We start from the raw sequence: 16,588 nt of genomic DNA on the forward strand, positions 1-16,588 counted from the left end.
AAAAGCAAAGCTTTATCTTTGTAAATAACTTCCAATTCCTCTTTATAAATATAGAGATAAAGTTTGGGTCAAAGTCCAATTCTGGTTCATGTCTACTGATGGTAATTTGCCCTGCAGTTTAAATTTGGCTTAGTATTCTTTTGCTGCCTTAAATTGCTGTGTGGCATTTCTGTACTCTCATAACCACTTTCATAGCCAACCCTTGTGGTAAGTCAAGTATTTCTATATCTCTTAAACTTTTCAGTTTCTTTGAGAATAGAAGAAGTAATTGTAAATGTCTGGAAGGAAAGAGCAACCTAAATGAGTTTTAATAGTTTCAGAGCATTTATGGCCATCAGAATTTTATCAGTAACTTTTTTTTAAATAGCTAATTAAAAATAAGACTTCTTTCCTACTAGGTTGCCAGCAGTTTCATATTTTTTAAAAATTATCAAATATTATCTGTTCTTATTTATGCTTTGTATTTTTTGGGTAGTCAAAAAATAGTTATGGCTTATTTTTATTTATTTATTTATTTATTTATTTTTGCGGTACGTGGGCCTCTCACTGTTGTGGCCTCTCCCGTTGCGGAGCACAGGCTCCGGACACGCAGGCTCAGCGGCCATGGCTCATGGGCCCAGCCGCTCCGCGGCATGTGGGATCCTCCCGGAACAGGGCACAAACCCGTGTCCCCTGCATCAGCAGGCGGACTCTCAACCACTACGCCACCAGGGAAGGCCATGGCTTATTTTTAAATATTCTTTATTCTTTTTAAATACAAACATGTTAGCGTATTATATTATTCATTGAGATATTCATTCCTTAAAATATAAAGACTTATTTAGTTAATTTATGGATTTAAATTTAACTCGTAGCCTTTCTTATAGCTTTAAAGAAAGACCAGTTTTGAGACTTGACCTAAAAATATGAGCATTATTTCTTAGTTTTATAGCTTATGGGAAATATGAAGTAGAACAAATGAGTGTGCACATGAGGTACTAAGAGTTTCTTAGAACGAAAGAAATAAAGTAGCAAAGAATTCTCTTAGGAAAGGTTTAAGTTGAAGGAATATGATAATTCATATTAGGTCCAAGTAGGCTAATTTGTTTTAATATCACAAATGGGACTTCCCTGGTGGTGCAGGGGTTAAGAATCCGCCTGCCAATGCAGGGGACATGGGTTTGAGCCCTGGTCTGGGAAGATTACACATGCCGTGGAGCAACAAAGCCTGTGCACCACAATTACTGAGCATGCACTCGAGAGCCCACAAGCCACAACTGCTGAGCCCGTGTGCCTAGAGCCCGTGCTCCACGACAAGAGAAGCCACAGCAATGAGAAGCCCACGCACCACAACAAAGAGTAGCCCCCGCTCGCTGCAACTAGAGAAAGCCCATGTGCAGCAACAAAGACCCAATGCAGCCATAAATAAATAAATAACTTTAACAAAACGAAACAAAAGCAGTAGCAAGTAAATTTGTCTGTCTTGGGTAGTAGCTCTGGGTAGAGGGGAGAAAATGTATCCACTGTGAATCAATAAAAACTTTCCCAGCTTGATGCAAGATATAACAAATCCCAACCACAACAAGTCCCAAGCAGAAAAAAAAGGAGAAAACCTACATTACTGGGTTAAAACACAGGGCATACTATAGTCAAATTCTAGAAAACAAAGACAAAGAGAATAGAGTAAAAACGCAGCCAGAGAGAAAAGATTGTCCGCAAAAGAATACCAGTTAGATCCTCAAAAGCAACAAGGAAGACAGAAGAAAGTAGAGTATCTTCAAACTGCTGGAAGAAAACAACTGTCATCCTAGAATTGTTAAGTCAACAAAAATGTGAAGAATGAGGTCAAAGTAACATTCTCAGATGAACAAAAACTGAGTTTACCATCCATAGACTCTAATGCTAAGAATTTCTAAAGCGCATATGTTAGGGAGAAGGGGAGTCCTGCTAGTGCTTTTGTAGGGTAGGGTTTTTTCCCTAGTTTACTGAAAGTGAAGCCTTTCTTGGGTTTTGGCTTTAAGCAGGGGGTTCGCCAGTCCTACTCACATCCAACAAAGACATAAGACTTTATGCCTGTTTCTCTGAGTGCAGCAGGCAGTCAGAACAAAAGCTACAGGCCATTGGGGTTCAATTGAAATTCCCAGGGCTAGCAGCTTAAGCACTTGCTAGACTTTATTTCTGGTCTCAGAGCTTTTCCCTTACTTCCTTGCAAGCTTATCAGTTTTTTAAGAGGTATTTTATGTGAGTGCATATAAATTTTTTTAACATATGTATATTTAATATTCTTAGAGGATTTATTTGTTTTTTGCAAGTGTTTTGGGACCTCTTCTGATAGAAATGGAAGTCTCTCCTGTGTCTTAGAATGGAAATTATCTCTTGTTATTTTGTTTTCATATCAAAATCACACTTTGTTCCTCCTGTCACTTCTTGCAGGTGAGCAGTAGGTCATCCAGTCCTAGCATCAGAATGATCACTACCTCAGGACCAACCTCAGAAAAGCCAGCTCGCAGTCATCCATGGACCCCTGATGATTCCACAGGTGACCAGTTTATCCTCATTATAATTAATTATGAAGTTGAATGTATCATGTTTATGTTCATTTAATCATGTCATTTCTCTAATGCTTACAAAGGCAGGCATTATACAGTAGTTTAGATTTTCCTGTTAATAAGATCAGATATTTAGCAATAAGTTTTAAAATGCCTTTTTGAGTGCTAAGACAGAGACTACTACCTTGCCCCATGTGTTTTTTTCCCCCAGATACTAAACATGTATTTTGAAGATGGTTTGTTTGGGGACTTTTTTCAAATAGGAAGATATTCTATTCTTGATATTTCAGTCTGATTGTCCTATTACAATCTATCCTTTTAAGTGATAGTAGTAAATTCTCATCTTTTGATAACTAAAATTAGAATGGTAAAATAATCATCTTCATCTCAGTCTTGTTTTAAAAATACAAGATATTAATGTACCTTGGTAAGAAAAACATTTCTGACCGTTGACCTTTTGAATCATTTTTAACTGAGAGGGAGACCTCATTTCAGTTACGTAAATATTCTGTTAAATAGACTTTTAAAAGCCTGATAAGAGTTATTAAAACTCCCCAACATGAAAAACTAACTGGTCAAAATCAAAATATTAGTATTAAAACCTGCCTGTCTGAAGGCAGTAAGAGAATAGTTTCATTATGGGTAAGCAGGAAATTATGTGCCATACTAGAATTAACTTTTCTTTAGCATTAAGGGGATACCTTGATAAATACACAGCAATATACTTCTATAAAAATTACTTATATGTTACTATGTCAGAGAAGGAAGATGATCTCTTAGATCTTGGAAAATTAAGCAATTTGGGGTTTTATATAAGATCAATTATGTTACTAATTGTGGCAATTAAAAAGTCAGCTTTCTGTCTTTACAAACTAAAATTCTGCTTACAAGTATTTGCAGATACTTGTCATGGTTTAGTCAAGTTCATAATTTAATTTTAAAAATTAACTGGGTGGCTTTTCTCCGTGTCATGTAAGATAGAACTATGTTTAGCCTTGGTTGTACTCACTAGTTTTAGTAAGTTTAAATTCATTGGCGGCAAAAACTCCTAAGTTTCACCCTCAGCACAGCGCAGCCTAGGATTATCCAGAACATTCACCACTACTCAGCATGTGTGCAGAATTTACCGTGACGTACTTCTCCTCAGAGGTGGGCAGGGAAATGCTCTCGACAGATTTGACCATTAACATTCAGGTAGTGTCAGCTCTTCTTGGTTCCTACATCCTTTGGTGAGGGCGTGCTCGCCCAGACATTACAGCATTTGGCAGGTCTCCTCACTTCAGCCTGGACTAATCTAGACACGCCAGTCAACGTGTGGCAGATAGTGAATTCATGAGGGAAAAATCAAAATTCTCCTAAGTCCCTCTCACTTAACTGCTGCATTTTGTTTCTTTTCTGGGACCTAAAATACCACAAAATAGCAATAGCTAGATATCATACATAGTTCCAGGTTGCAGTATCAACTGAATTTTGACTTTGCCTTGAAATACACTGCAAATGTGTGGTTATCGTTTTTAAATATTTTGAATACAATTTTAGAAGTTGAGAATCTGGTTTAAGTTTATAATTAATGAAGTTCAGCTTTGCACTGTTTCTAAGAAAAATATTGATAATCAAGCTAACAGAATAAATTGTAGGAAAGAGACAGGTAAAACCTTTTTCTTTGAAGGCCCACTGACCCAGAAAAAAATTAGAAGTGCATACATAAGTTAAAACAACGTAATTAATTCGATTTTTTAATTTAAAAGGGCAGAGATTTTTGTGCTTTTTCAGAGAAAAAGAGCACAATGATTTAATAATCATAACACATAAGTACTCTTGGGTTTCTACTTAGAATGTATTGGCGATAGAGAAAGATATACATACGCAAGAGCAGCTAGTGAAAGAGATGCCTAGACCCAGTAGAGGGTCCCACCGTGGGCGGGGAACAGTGCACAGGGGGAACATTCACTCAAGAGTTTGTCCTGTGCTTAGTACTTTGCAAAGATAGAAATATAAGACATGCCCCATTGCTTGCATTCTGATTACAGTTACAATACTGACACATTAAAAATAAATTCATCATGATGTATAACAAACTACTACACCGAATGTTTTAATAGTTGTAAATAAGCATAATCCTGGCATAGTCTGTGACTTTTTTGTAAAATAGTGAGATTAGTCACTATTGTTCTTTAGTCATAAAACAGAAAGGAGAAGACAGCATTCCACATGAAGGGAGCACATAGAGAATATGAGATAGTTATAAGTATTGTGTTTAAGGGGCTAGAAAAGAGATTCCACCTAACTTAACCAAATCAGTGTGAATCTGGACATTTAAGAAAAGAGGTTAGATTTGATCAACAACTAAAAAACAAACTTTTGTGGCATAGCCTTGCTATCTTGTAACCAGAAACTGAAAGCTAAATTTCAATTTAAGTGAGAAAGTAAAATCTCACGTCTTGGTTTCAGAGAACAGATGAAATTCAATAAAGGACCTTAAGTTTCCCACTCTCAAAGGGCTTTAAAATTGTTTGAGTAGCACAATCCTTGGACTTTTTTTTTCACCCCCAGAATACTGTGAAACACTGATGTATTTAATTCTGAAATACATATTGGATATAGGGGACTGATTTAATAGGATATATCAAGTATCAAAGATTTAAGAAAGAGCAATAGGAGTGGAAACATTAAGTTGAAAAACTCTTTCAAGACACTTAATTTTTCCAATAAGGTCAGGGGGAAGTCACTTTTAATCAGTTTAATTTTGTGGAAAGCAGTGTTTGGTGGGAGCATTATTTGAAACTATTGTAAGGGGGTGGGGAGAGGTTTCGTCAGAGAAACAAATGTATTTCTTATTTAGCCATTTCAGAAAAACCTTTATGTTAATATATAATTTTAGGGTAAAGGCTCTCTTAGGCAATCCTCGGTTATTCCTTCTTTAGTGCATTCCACTATTTGATTAACAGTAATTTTTTAATATGAAATTTAAACTTGAGTATTTAAAATTGCCCTCATTTCCCAATTCTTCGTTTAGTATCAATAACAATAATTTTAAAACAATAATAATAGCCACCACCAGCACCATGTGTTGAGTGCTCACCATAGGCTAGCTAGCACTGCATGGTATTCCTTACATGCATTATCTCATTTGGTCTGATTTAGCTTCGCTTTTGGAGTTATTTGCAAGCACATTCTTAATGGCCTTTTAAAAAAAAACTGAAGCTAGAATATCAGTCAGCAGTAAATTAGGAGGTTACTGAACCGTCAAACTGTCTTGGTTTCCTATTGCATTTGAGGCAGTGCCTTGCTGTCATCCTGACCTTGCCTGCCTCGTCCGCACCGCTCTTTCAAGGAGTCGCTTATAGAAAAAGGGCTAAACAGCTCACTTGTTTAGCTCACTTATTCTCTATTATAAACGATGGGAAAGCAGCTACTTCTGAAATAGAAAAGTCCATATTACTTCACAGTGATCCTTCCTGCTTCTGGAACTGTTGTACATAAATGTTAATATTGGGAAGCAACCATCCCATGCTTCTCTTGCAAGTTGTTATGGCAGTTTTGAAATACAAACAAAACCTGTCTGTTCAAATAGTTTGATAAAATTGGCTGGTTGTTTGAATTAACCCTTTTAACTGTTTTTGGCATGATATTGAGTCACAGTTTCCATACTGTCAATGTGTGTAATATACTCCCGTCAATAGCATCTCTCATTTTCTGCAGTGATTCTCATTGGGAGGAGTGGGATGGGCAGCTCATGTTAGAATCTATACTAATTGAAGGTGATCCACTGGAAGAGAAAGTGCCTCTTGCTTTCCCCCTTTCCCTGTGAAGGAACACTGATGTTGCCGGAGTTGACACAGCCTTAGAGTAAACTTAGCATGATCAAGGAAAGAAAGAATGTGGGATTTGATTAGGTAGAATCAGTTACGACTGAATTTAAAATATAAAGGTCCCATATCACTGTTTTTGTTTTTAATTAAACAAGGGCTTACATGCTTTAATATATTGTGTTCTATTCAACTTATAGCCAACTTAAATTGTAGGTGTGAGAGTATGGTTGTATTCCAATTATCTATAATTGGATATCCTCTGTTTACTTTTAGAATTCAAAAATTACCAGTAGCAATAACTTTTATTTTACTCTAAGAAAAACAATACCATTATCTCATGCATGCTTTCTTGCTTTTTGTTTCTAATTATTTGTAACAGAAAATAAATAAAATACATGCTCTAATTCCAGATACCAATGGATCAGATAATTCCATCCCAATGGCTTATCTTACATTGGATCACCAACTACAGGTAAAGGATTACTTTCTCAGCAAAGTTTACTTTTTCCTTTTAGAGAAGTTTATCTTTAAAGCTGATGGTTGTGTTCCTATCTGTTATTGTATATTCATTTATTTATGCTTTTAGTTGACCTCCTTAAACTTTTAAAAATCAAGCTGAAATAACTGATTCTCAGTTAAGTCAATCAAAATTAAAATTGCCAAAATCACTGTTCCTGTTCTAACAATCATCTTAAAATACTCATACCTTTGTTCAAGACTGCCAAGAATAGCATTTTGCTCTTTATTTTTAGTGCATAAAAATGTAAAAGCCATATAAGCTCATTTCTGCTTAATAGATTTTGTGGTACTTTGGCATGTTCATGGTGACTGAAAATACAAGTAATGTACTTCGTTGTCTCCTCACGCGTGTGAGAGCTATAAACATCTTTCAATATAATAAAGTCTGGCAACCTGAAATGTAAAACCAGAGGCCAAGAGTACTCGACTCATGGTTCTCTGTAACAATGAGAAAGTGTTAAAGCGGCAAGTGTAAATTTAAGATCTGAGTTAACGCTGACAAAAGGGCACTGAGATTTTCTAGGCCTGGTTTAACACTTTATTTTTAAAAGATCATTGCTTTAGTGCTATAAAAATATATCACAGTCTCTGTCTTAACTCTCAGCTAGATATTGAGTTTGATTTAATTATGTTTTAACATTCCTGATTTTTCAGCCTCTAGCACCATGCCCAAACTCCAAAGAATCTATGGCAGTGTTTGAACAGCATTGTAAAATGGCACAAGAATATATGAAAGTCCAAACAGAAATTGCATTGTTATTACAGAGAAAGTAAGTTATCTTTTATGAATAAGAATAAATCATTAGTATTTTGAATTTAAAATGTGTTAAGGTGCAATGTTGTTTAAAGACATGAAAACTTAATAATTTTTAGAATTAATCACTAAGCATATTTCTAATGTGGAGATTTTCTCTTTGTTTAAGTTTTAAGCACCCTTCGGCTAATTTTCCCTGCAAAACTCATCTCTTTTGACTATTTCTTATTATATTAGGAAAAATATAACTAAGGGAAATAAACTAGTGTTCATAACCATGTGTTTTATGTTCTCAGAATTTTAAAGTTAAAAGCTGTTTAGATTTATTGTTATAAAGATTTATTGTTTCTTTGGACAAAGGTAAAATAATTTGATTTACTAATGTTCAGTTGTGCTTTATCTTAGAAACATATATGTAGATATATTCTTGCCAGGTGTGTGTTTAGGAGAGTAGAATTACTTACTAGAGGGCTTTATTTCATATCTATGAGTGTTTTTCTAGGGAGTTTTGTACTTACATTTTTCTGGGAGATACAGAGACTGCTTTACTCCCCTTTTAAAGAAATACAGTCCCATTTCCATACTTCTCTATTTGAGATTCTTTAAAAAACAGTATTTCAGTTTTCTTAAACATGACCTTCATGAAATAACCTATGAAGCTGATGGTGGGAGGTAGTTTTTTTACAGTTTACTAATACAGTGATGTAGATGAATTCAACTTAATATTTTAAAGGCTAAATACGAGATTAAATATTACAGTCTGCAAACTGTAGAACTAATTATGGAACTCTGTGGCACTTTATGATAAGAAAAAAAGATTTCTTATGTCTGAATATGTATTTCTTATACTTAACCTATAATTTTTTCATACTTTAATCATTTGAAAGAGGAGTTCTATCCTAGAGAAAAACAAATGGTGAATTGTGGGCACTGTAAAAAATATGATAGTTTTAATTGATTTTTAAATACTTTAGATAAGAAATGTTACTAGTAACTTTTTGTTTGAGGACTTTTCATTAATTATTCAGTTATTTCCAGCAGCCTCACTTTAGGAGCTAATACATAATACCCCCCAAATAAAAGGTACTTAAAGAAGTTTATCAGGCTGGGGACTTCCCTGGTGGCGCAGTGGTTAAGAATCCGCATGCCAGGCTTCCCTCGTGGTGCAGTGGTTGAGAGTCTGCCTGCCAGTGCAGGGGACGTGGGTTCGAGCCCTGGTCTGGCAAGATCCCACATGCCACGGAGCAGCTAAGCCCGTGCGCCACAGCTACGGAGCCTGCGCGTCTGGAGCCTGTGCTCCGCAACAAGAGAAGGCCACAGCAGTGAGAGGCCCGCGCACCGCGATGAAGAGTGGCCCCCATTCGCTGCAACGAAGACCCAACGCAGCCAAAAATAAATAAATAAATAAATTTAAAAAAAAGAATCCACATGCCAATGCAGGGGACACGGGTTCGAGCCCTGGTCCGGGAAGCTCCCATATGCCACGGAACAACTAAGCCCATGTGCCGTAACTACTGAACCTGCGCTCTAGAGCCCGCGAGCCACAACTGCTGAGCCCACATGCCACAACTACTGAAGCCCACACGCCTAGAGCCCGTGCTCCATGACAAGAGAAGCCACTGCAATGAGAAGCCCGCACACAACGAAGAGCAGCCCCCACTAGCCACAACTAGAGGAGGCCTGCACACAGCAACAAGGACCCAGTGCAGCCACAAATAAATAAATAAATTTGTTTATTTTAAAAAAACAAAAAAGTTTATCAGCCTATAAAAGACTCTGGTTTTTCCTGAAAATGTTTGCAGGAGTAAGTGGTTCAAAAGTGGTATTTTGGATTCTTCTCATTATTTTAAAATAGGAAGGAGATTTAGGTTGGAAAGCACCTATTTTAATTAGTTTGCAGATGTTTTGTTAGCTCCCACTTTGCACTGTAGTTAAATAGGATTGTGGTTTCAGGGTATGAATACGACTACGTGAGTATAAAAGTAGAATGTGAGGCTTCCCTGGTGGCGCAGTGGTTGAGAGTCCGCCTGCCGATGCAGGGGACACGGGTTTGTGCCCCGGTCCGGGAAGATCCCACATGCCGCAGAGCAGCTGGGCCCGTGAGCCACGGCCGCTGAGCCTGCGCATCCGGAGCCTGTGCTCCGCAACGGGAGAGGCCACAACAGTGAGAGGCCCGCGTACCGCAAAAAAAAGAAAAAGTAGAATGTGAATGATTAAAACTTCAAGTGTTATTTTCAAGGATAGCTAGATAAAGCCCTTCCCAGCCTTTTTTTCTTCCTTCCTACACAAAAGGGATACCAAATGAAATTTTCTGCCACTTTTATTATACCATTTTATCTGTTTTCACTACTTATCTAAGTACAGTTGCTTATTAAAAGGATTATGGTATTTGTATGGTTACGCCAGAAGAACGGATGATAGTTTCCATTCCAGCCCATAATTATATTTGAATAGTGTACCTAAGATGTATAATGATAGACCCAGAATAAAAGTTCTAATTAATTGAGCTTCCATCATTAGCCGTTAAGGTATGAATATTTCCATCCTGGGTAATATGTGGTATTTGTTTTTAGGCAAGAACTAGTTGCAGAACTGGACCAGGATGAAAAGGACCAGCAAAATACATCTCGTCTGGTACAGGAACATAAAAAGCTTTTAGATGAAAACAAAAGCCTTTCTACTTACTATCAGCAGTGCAAAAAACAACTAGAGGTCATCAGGAGTCAGCAGCAAAAACGACAAGGCACTTCATGATTCTCTGGGACCGTTAAATTTTAAAATATGCAAAGAAAGACTTTTTTTTAAAGGAAAGAAAAACCCTTATAATGACAATTCATGAGTGTTAGCTTTTTGGCGTGTTCTGAATGCCAGCTGCCTATATTTGCTGCATTTGTTTCATCGTTTATTTTCCTTTTCTCATGGTGGACATGCAATTCAACTGTCTCCTCATATAACATGGGGGCATCTGTACTTGAATAAGCAGCAGTTCTCAACTTCAAAACAGATGCAGTAAACCGTGGCTGTATATGCATGCTCGTTGTGTGAAGGCTAGCCTAACAAAAGGGGTATCAAACTAGCTGCTATGAGCAATCATCGTCTTTTTTTCGAGGTGGAACCTCAAGAATGATTTTGTTCTTGTATCTCATCTCAAAAAACCAATAATTTTTTTCCGAAAGATGGTATATACCAAGATAAAGACAGGGTATTATAAATCTAGAATAATTGGTTTTACATTATAGAAATACAGAACCTTTAGGGATAGTTGAGAGTGAGGGCTTTGATGCCAGCATCCTTGGATCAGTACTGAACTTTATCCATGAAATATTTAAAGGTAAGTGGCGGCTGCTGTATTTAATAAAAGCATATTTCATTAGACTAAACTTTGTCTATGATACATTGAACAAAATGGAACCCTTTTTTTTTAAAGGTATAAAGATTTTTAGTTCTGTGATTGCGTGTATGTGTGCTGAAACTGTAAAGCTTTTATGACTCTAATATTAATATCCCTCAAATGAAATTAAAAGATAAATGAACATGATCCAGCTTAAATGATCATTCCTTCCTGCAATGATTATTGGATTGTTCTACTGTATATTTGAAAAACTGAAGAGAAAACATGGAAAATGGAAATAATTGCTCCAGCCAAAAGGCTTGGGCCTAGATTTCTTTTACAATAATAAATGAGCAAAAAACCTGGCAAATCAGGACAAGTTAATGAGGAAGTTAAAGGAGTAAATCTAAATTCATCAAGTATCCTATTATCGATACTGGAATGATTGATTTTCCTTGCAAGCCCACCCTAGGATGCCTGCTGCCTTTCAACACTTTTCAAGGAATTTCACTTATAAATAGAAAATTTATATTGTTAACAGTAACTTTGCTACCAACTTTGAAAATAAAAGTAATAATAAAACTTCATTGAAATAATAAACTATATAAGCTCTATTTTTTCAGTTGGTATTAAAATTAATTACATTTTGATACCAGTACAAGGTGTCTTTTAAGTAGGGATGTCATCGACCTCATTTTTATAGCATTAATGTTTTATGAAGAGGAAATTTAAAATGAAAGCATAATTGCTGTGATTATTAGACTTATATCGTGATTGTATTGTAGTTTTGCTCTATTTCAGATAAGCAAGTTGATCTAAGAATTTATCAAAACTATTCTTAAAAATACTAAAGCAGGTAACTTTTTCTTCCATTATTTTTTCTTCTTCCCACCGAGTTTTATAATGTATTCCTTATGTATGCAAGCAATAAAGGTAAAGGACAGTTTGTACTAAACTGTGTCATTTTTAGCTTCTTCAGAATCTATTATTAAAAAGTTTTTGGTAAATAAATATCGACCATCACTTCATTTAAATAAAAGGAGGTTTTCATTCCCAAGTAATTTAATTACCTAGCTGAAAGTGATATTAGGCTTAATGTATTAATAGTAAAATAAAATTGGCACAGAAAATAACTCTAAGGAAAAGCTTCACTCTTCCATAGTATTGCTGCTTGTCTGTACATCTATCACTCCACCAAAAGGGACCTAGTCAGTGTTTAGAGACTTTTCTAATTATCCCAGAGCATGAGGTAGCCAAGCGTGGATGCTAAGGCTGAACTTTTCCATTAGGATTTAGCATTTTAGATTTCAGATTTTATTTCTAGTCACGAATGTGGTTTTGCTATACACTACACACTTAAAGGGAAAGTTTATTATTGTTATTACTACATGCAATCACTTCATTAAAATATCCCAAATAAGTAAATGGAAGGAAATAGTAGTTTTAAGTCATGATGCCAAATGCAAAAAAGGCTGTTGAACGCTTGCTCGTTTGTTTACGGGGATTTTCAGTACTGTAGCGGTCCTGTACACCGAGTGCGGTTCAGCCTTACTTGGTTTTTAAGTACTTGCCAAGCTCATATTTTTCAAGTCCTTATTATCCTTGATGATGGGAGAAAAGCATAGCAGGGATGCCAGTTTCATCAGTGTTCTCACCATCAGCCCTTCAAACGGAGGTGTTAACAAGCAGCCAAATTTGTTATTAAGTCCGGTCTTACCGTTTATTCTAACCCTCATTTTTTGGGGTGGAAATAGCAAACAGACAGACAAGTATCTAAGAGGCCCCAGTCTGAAAAATTCACAAACAATCCTTGAATAAGCCCTAATTACATTTTATTTTTACCTCCAGGGAAGGAAAACAAAGCTTTTATCTAACTTACAGGGAAATACTCCTCAGCAGTAAAAATAGCTTTTTTGAGTCAAATAAAAATCAGTTAAGAATATTTACCTTATAGCAACATAGCATATTGAAGAGGTCTGTTTAAAAATTGTTTACAAACGTTTGACTATTTTTAGTGAAGTATTTTAGAGCATCAAATGTCTTTTTTTTTTCTGCAAGTTTCTTTTATGTTCCTAGTTTCAGCTCCTGCCTGTAGCCAGATCACAGGCCTTCCCTGTGAAACTTTTGTTTCTTTATGTAAGTGTGTGTGGTTTTCAGTGGTCAGCTCCTTTCTTCAAATGGTAGGAAGTTCTACTTCTGTCATTCAGAACATTTTATGTAAAATGATGTGATGCAGAAATCCTTGTGCATACTGTATAATTGAAGGAAGCTTTTTAGATTTATTTTTGTTTGTAATAAAATTCAGATTGTTACTCTAAACTTGGTCATAAAAATGGTGAATGATTTATATCAGCAAATGAGCTGTGAGGTGTTCTACTCGAGCAGCATGTTTACGTTATACAAAATCGAATAAAAACTGAAAAGTCAGTAATCCTAATACTCAATGCTGTTGTAACATAATCATGATTTTTGAGAGGCTGGGTGATTGGCCAGTTAATACATCATTTCCCCCAATTCTAATTTTTGGTTAAATGGATTCTCTTCACAGTTTAAATGAATCCTGATTTGTATGAAGTATAACACGGTGTACATCACTGCACTTCTGCTCATTAGAAACCTGATTTCTTGTAGTCTATCTAAATTACATTAAGTATTTCATTTCTTTATCAACCTACTAGCCCCGTAACCTACACATCTGTGTACACACACATTCTTATAAACTCTGCCTTCACTTTAGTAAATATACCTGCTTATTCACTCATTCCTCAGCAAATATTTATTGGGCACCTGTGATAAGGCAAGCTGCTGTGGCTAATGCCAAGTGACATGTCCATTTCAGTCACATGGTAGTTAAATGGTGTTCCCATTTCACAGGTGGGAAAATAGGCTTCTAAAGGTTAAGACTTGTGCCTGAGTCTGCTTTTCTATCATCATCTGATTTCAGCAGAATTACATGCCTGGAGACTCAGCAGCCACTATCAGCCCACGTGAAGGAAAATGGAATGGCAAACAAAGGAAGGGGAACGTGAGGTAACTTTAAACTTGCAGGCACAGGGACTTTGTGACCACTTTTAAACCCAACATTGAGACCCATATTTGTCTTTTAAAGCCAAGTCTGTGTTTTAAGCCACTTGGCTGTGCTGTAACTTAAAATGCTCACTAAGTCCCAAGGTGCTTCAGCTCTTTTACTCACTTATTGGATGGGTGGGGTTATCTCCAGTCTTCCACCCCACCCTGCACCCACACACCTGAAGGATGCGCTGCAAATGGAAGTACAGGTCGTGGGGCTGTGAGGCTTGGTCTTTAGACTCGTTCTCCACTCTATAGGAAAGTGAGACTTAGCCCAGGTTTTTTTGTTTTTGGTTTGTTTTTGGTTTGTTTTTTGCCCCTTTTGCGGGTGTGGGGGTCTTATTAAAGAATAATTGGGGTGTAATTTTTATACAGTAAACTGCATTCATCTAAAGCATGCAGTTTATTGAGTTAGACATAGTGTATATACACTTGTAAAAAACCACCCAGCAGCCAACATCCTGATCATCTCCATCACCTCCAGAAGTTCTCTCGTCTCTTGCTGTCTATCCCTCCCTTCACTCCAAGCCCCAGACACTGGTCTGTTCCCTAACCACATAAAGTAGTTCTCATTTTCTAGAATTTTACATAAATGATACAATATGTGCTTTTTTTAAGCTTTTTTCTCCTCTCGAAGAGTTAACTCCTTTGAGAGGATTTTTGTTTTAAGAATTTTTTGATGTGGACCATTTTTAAAGTCTTTATTGAATTTGTTATGATATTGATTCTGTTTTATGTTCTTGGTTTCTTGGCCACGAGGCATGAAGGATCTTAGCTCCCTGACTGGGGATCGAACCCGCACCCCCTGCATTGGAAGGTGAAGTTTTAACCACGGGACCGCTAGGGAAGTCCCAGGAATTTTTAATTAGACCATTTTTAATGATGCTTGAAAACCTTTCAGTATCAGTTTTTGAGGGCAAATGTAGGTTTTAGAGGGCTATAGGTATGTCCAGTATGGCCTGCTTGATTGTACAGTGTTACCATCTTCTGAAACATTTAAGATCACTTTATTTTTATGTTCTTACAGAACCTTAATACTTCACTCACAAAATCCCTTGCATTTGTTTTTTAAAGTAAGTATATTTGTATATGTATTGCTTCAGGTGTTAGAAATGTGAACGGACATGGCAACATTAATAAGTACTTGGTGGTTTTCAGCAAATATGCTTCATAAATGTAATTTTTTTTAAGTTTTCTCCTTTTTTTTTTTTTAGGTTGTAGCTGCTTTTTGCTTGCTAAAAAAAGGAAAGATTAGGTTGATCATACCACAAAACAATACGCAGAAAAATATTTTAAATACCAATGAAAACAATCTTCTTTAAAAAGTATTTGACATGGTATCTCATTCAGTTTTCTACCAGTGGTCCTACCTGGTACAGTGGTGCCCATAGTAATAAGTAAGAGTGCATTGGCAGAGTGTGTACTGCTTACCACCAGGACCTGTACTCCTTTTCCATCAGTGGCTAATCACTGCTCTCAGTGTATCTTAGGCCCCTGCCACAAGGTCCCACTAAAACTTAAAACTACTGTTTAAATGACCTGCCCTTCATGTCAGTTTTTTCAGTGAAACTGTTCTGAGAAACAAATGGTTATTTAACTTTATCTGAGTTTCATGGTACTTTTACATTTCCAAGTAGTGAAATGCATTGTTTATTCTGTAATTTAATGGTTAGTGATATCTTATAAATGCCATATGGCAGCAGGATAATTGCTTTGAAAGCACCAGAAATTATTGAGCAAATGCTGAATATTTATCTTCTGAAAAGCAAAAGTAATTCACAAAATGAAATTACCTTTCAGCCTTATTGCTTGCGTCTCTTTGTGGATACCTGCCTCTTCTTTAGTTATTACAGGAATAACGATATTAGTCATTGATTGATACATTTACTAAATTCAAATTAGAGACTAAAGAAACCTGAAAATGTGTGCAACTTTTTCTGTGGTTGAAGGAAAAATGGTGATACTTCTTCCTCAGACACTCTAGAACCCTTCTGACTTTTAATCAGTTTCCTACAAAGATACTTAACTAAATATACATCTAATGTCATGTAAATATACATGACAAAAGAACAGAGAAGAAACTAGAGAGATACCTCAGTTCTGAAGCTACTTCAGCTTATTCTCACATTTACAAGGCATCAGATGAGTCTGTTTTTTTCCAGTATTAGCCATGCCAACTATCACAGTTAAAACTACATGATACTAACTTAAGTGACTTTCTTAAAATCAACAGAAATCATGTGCAACAGTCCCCCCTTAGCCGCAGGGGATGCGTTCCAAGATGCCCAGTGGATGCCTGAAACTGCAGATACTACTGAACCCTTGTTTTCTTATACATACATACCTGTCACAAAATTTAACTTATAAATTATGTACAGTAGGATATTAACAACAATAACTAATAATAACATAGAACAATTATAACAACATACTGTAATAAAAGTTAAGTGAACGTGGTCTCTCTCTCAAAATACCTTATTTTACAAATTTAATGCTTTTCCATCTTAACTATGCACTTATCATGCTAGCACAAATTTCTTTTTCTTTCTTTATAATTTCACAGATAGAAGATTTG

The 16,588-nt window shown here is 36.2% G+C and overlaps 1 protein-coding gene across 4 annotated transcripts in view; it reads left to right on the top strand.

Moving 5' to 3' along the window:
* Window positions 1–10,768, top strand: part of MAP3K7 (mitogen-activated protein kinase kinase kinase 7) — a 65,638-nt gene extending 54,870 nt beyond the window's left edge. For 2 of the 4 annotated variants that reach the window (XM_065888461.1, XM_065888462.1), the window contains 3 exons: window positions 2,413–2,518; window positions 6,751–6,812; window positions 10,187–10,219. In XM_065888461.1, the coding sequence (XP_065744533.1) occupies window positions 2,413–2,518; window positions 6,751–6,812; window positions 10,187–10,219 (201 nt within the window). Of the gene's footprint in view, window positions 1–2,412; window positions 2,519–6,750; window positions 6,813–7,513; window positions 7,630–10,186 lie in introns of all 4 variants that reach the window. The other 2 variants (XM_065888460.1, XM_065888459.1) reach the window with 2 other exon arrangements.
* The last annotated feature ends 5,820 nt before the right edge of the window (window positions 10,769–16,588 follow it).

This window comes from Phocoena phocoena, chromosome 12 (assembly GCF_963924675.1).
Source record: "Phocoena phocoena chromosome 12, mPhoPho1.1, whole genome shotgun sequence".
Taxonomy (NCBI): Eukaryota; Metazoa; Chordata; class Mammalia; order Artiodactyla; family Phocoenidae; genus Phocoena; species Phocoena phocoena.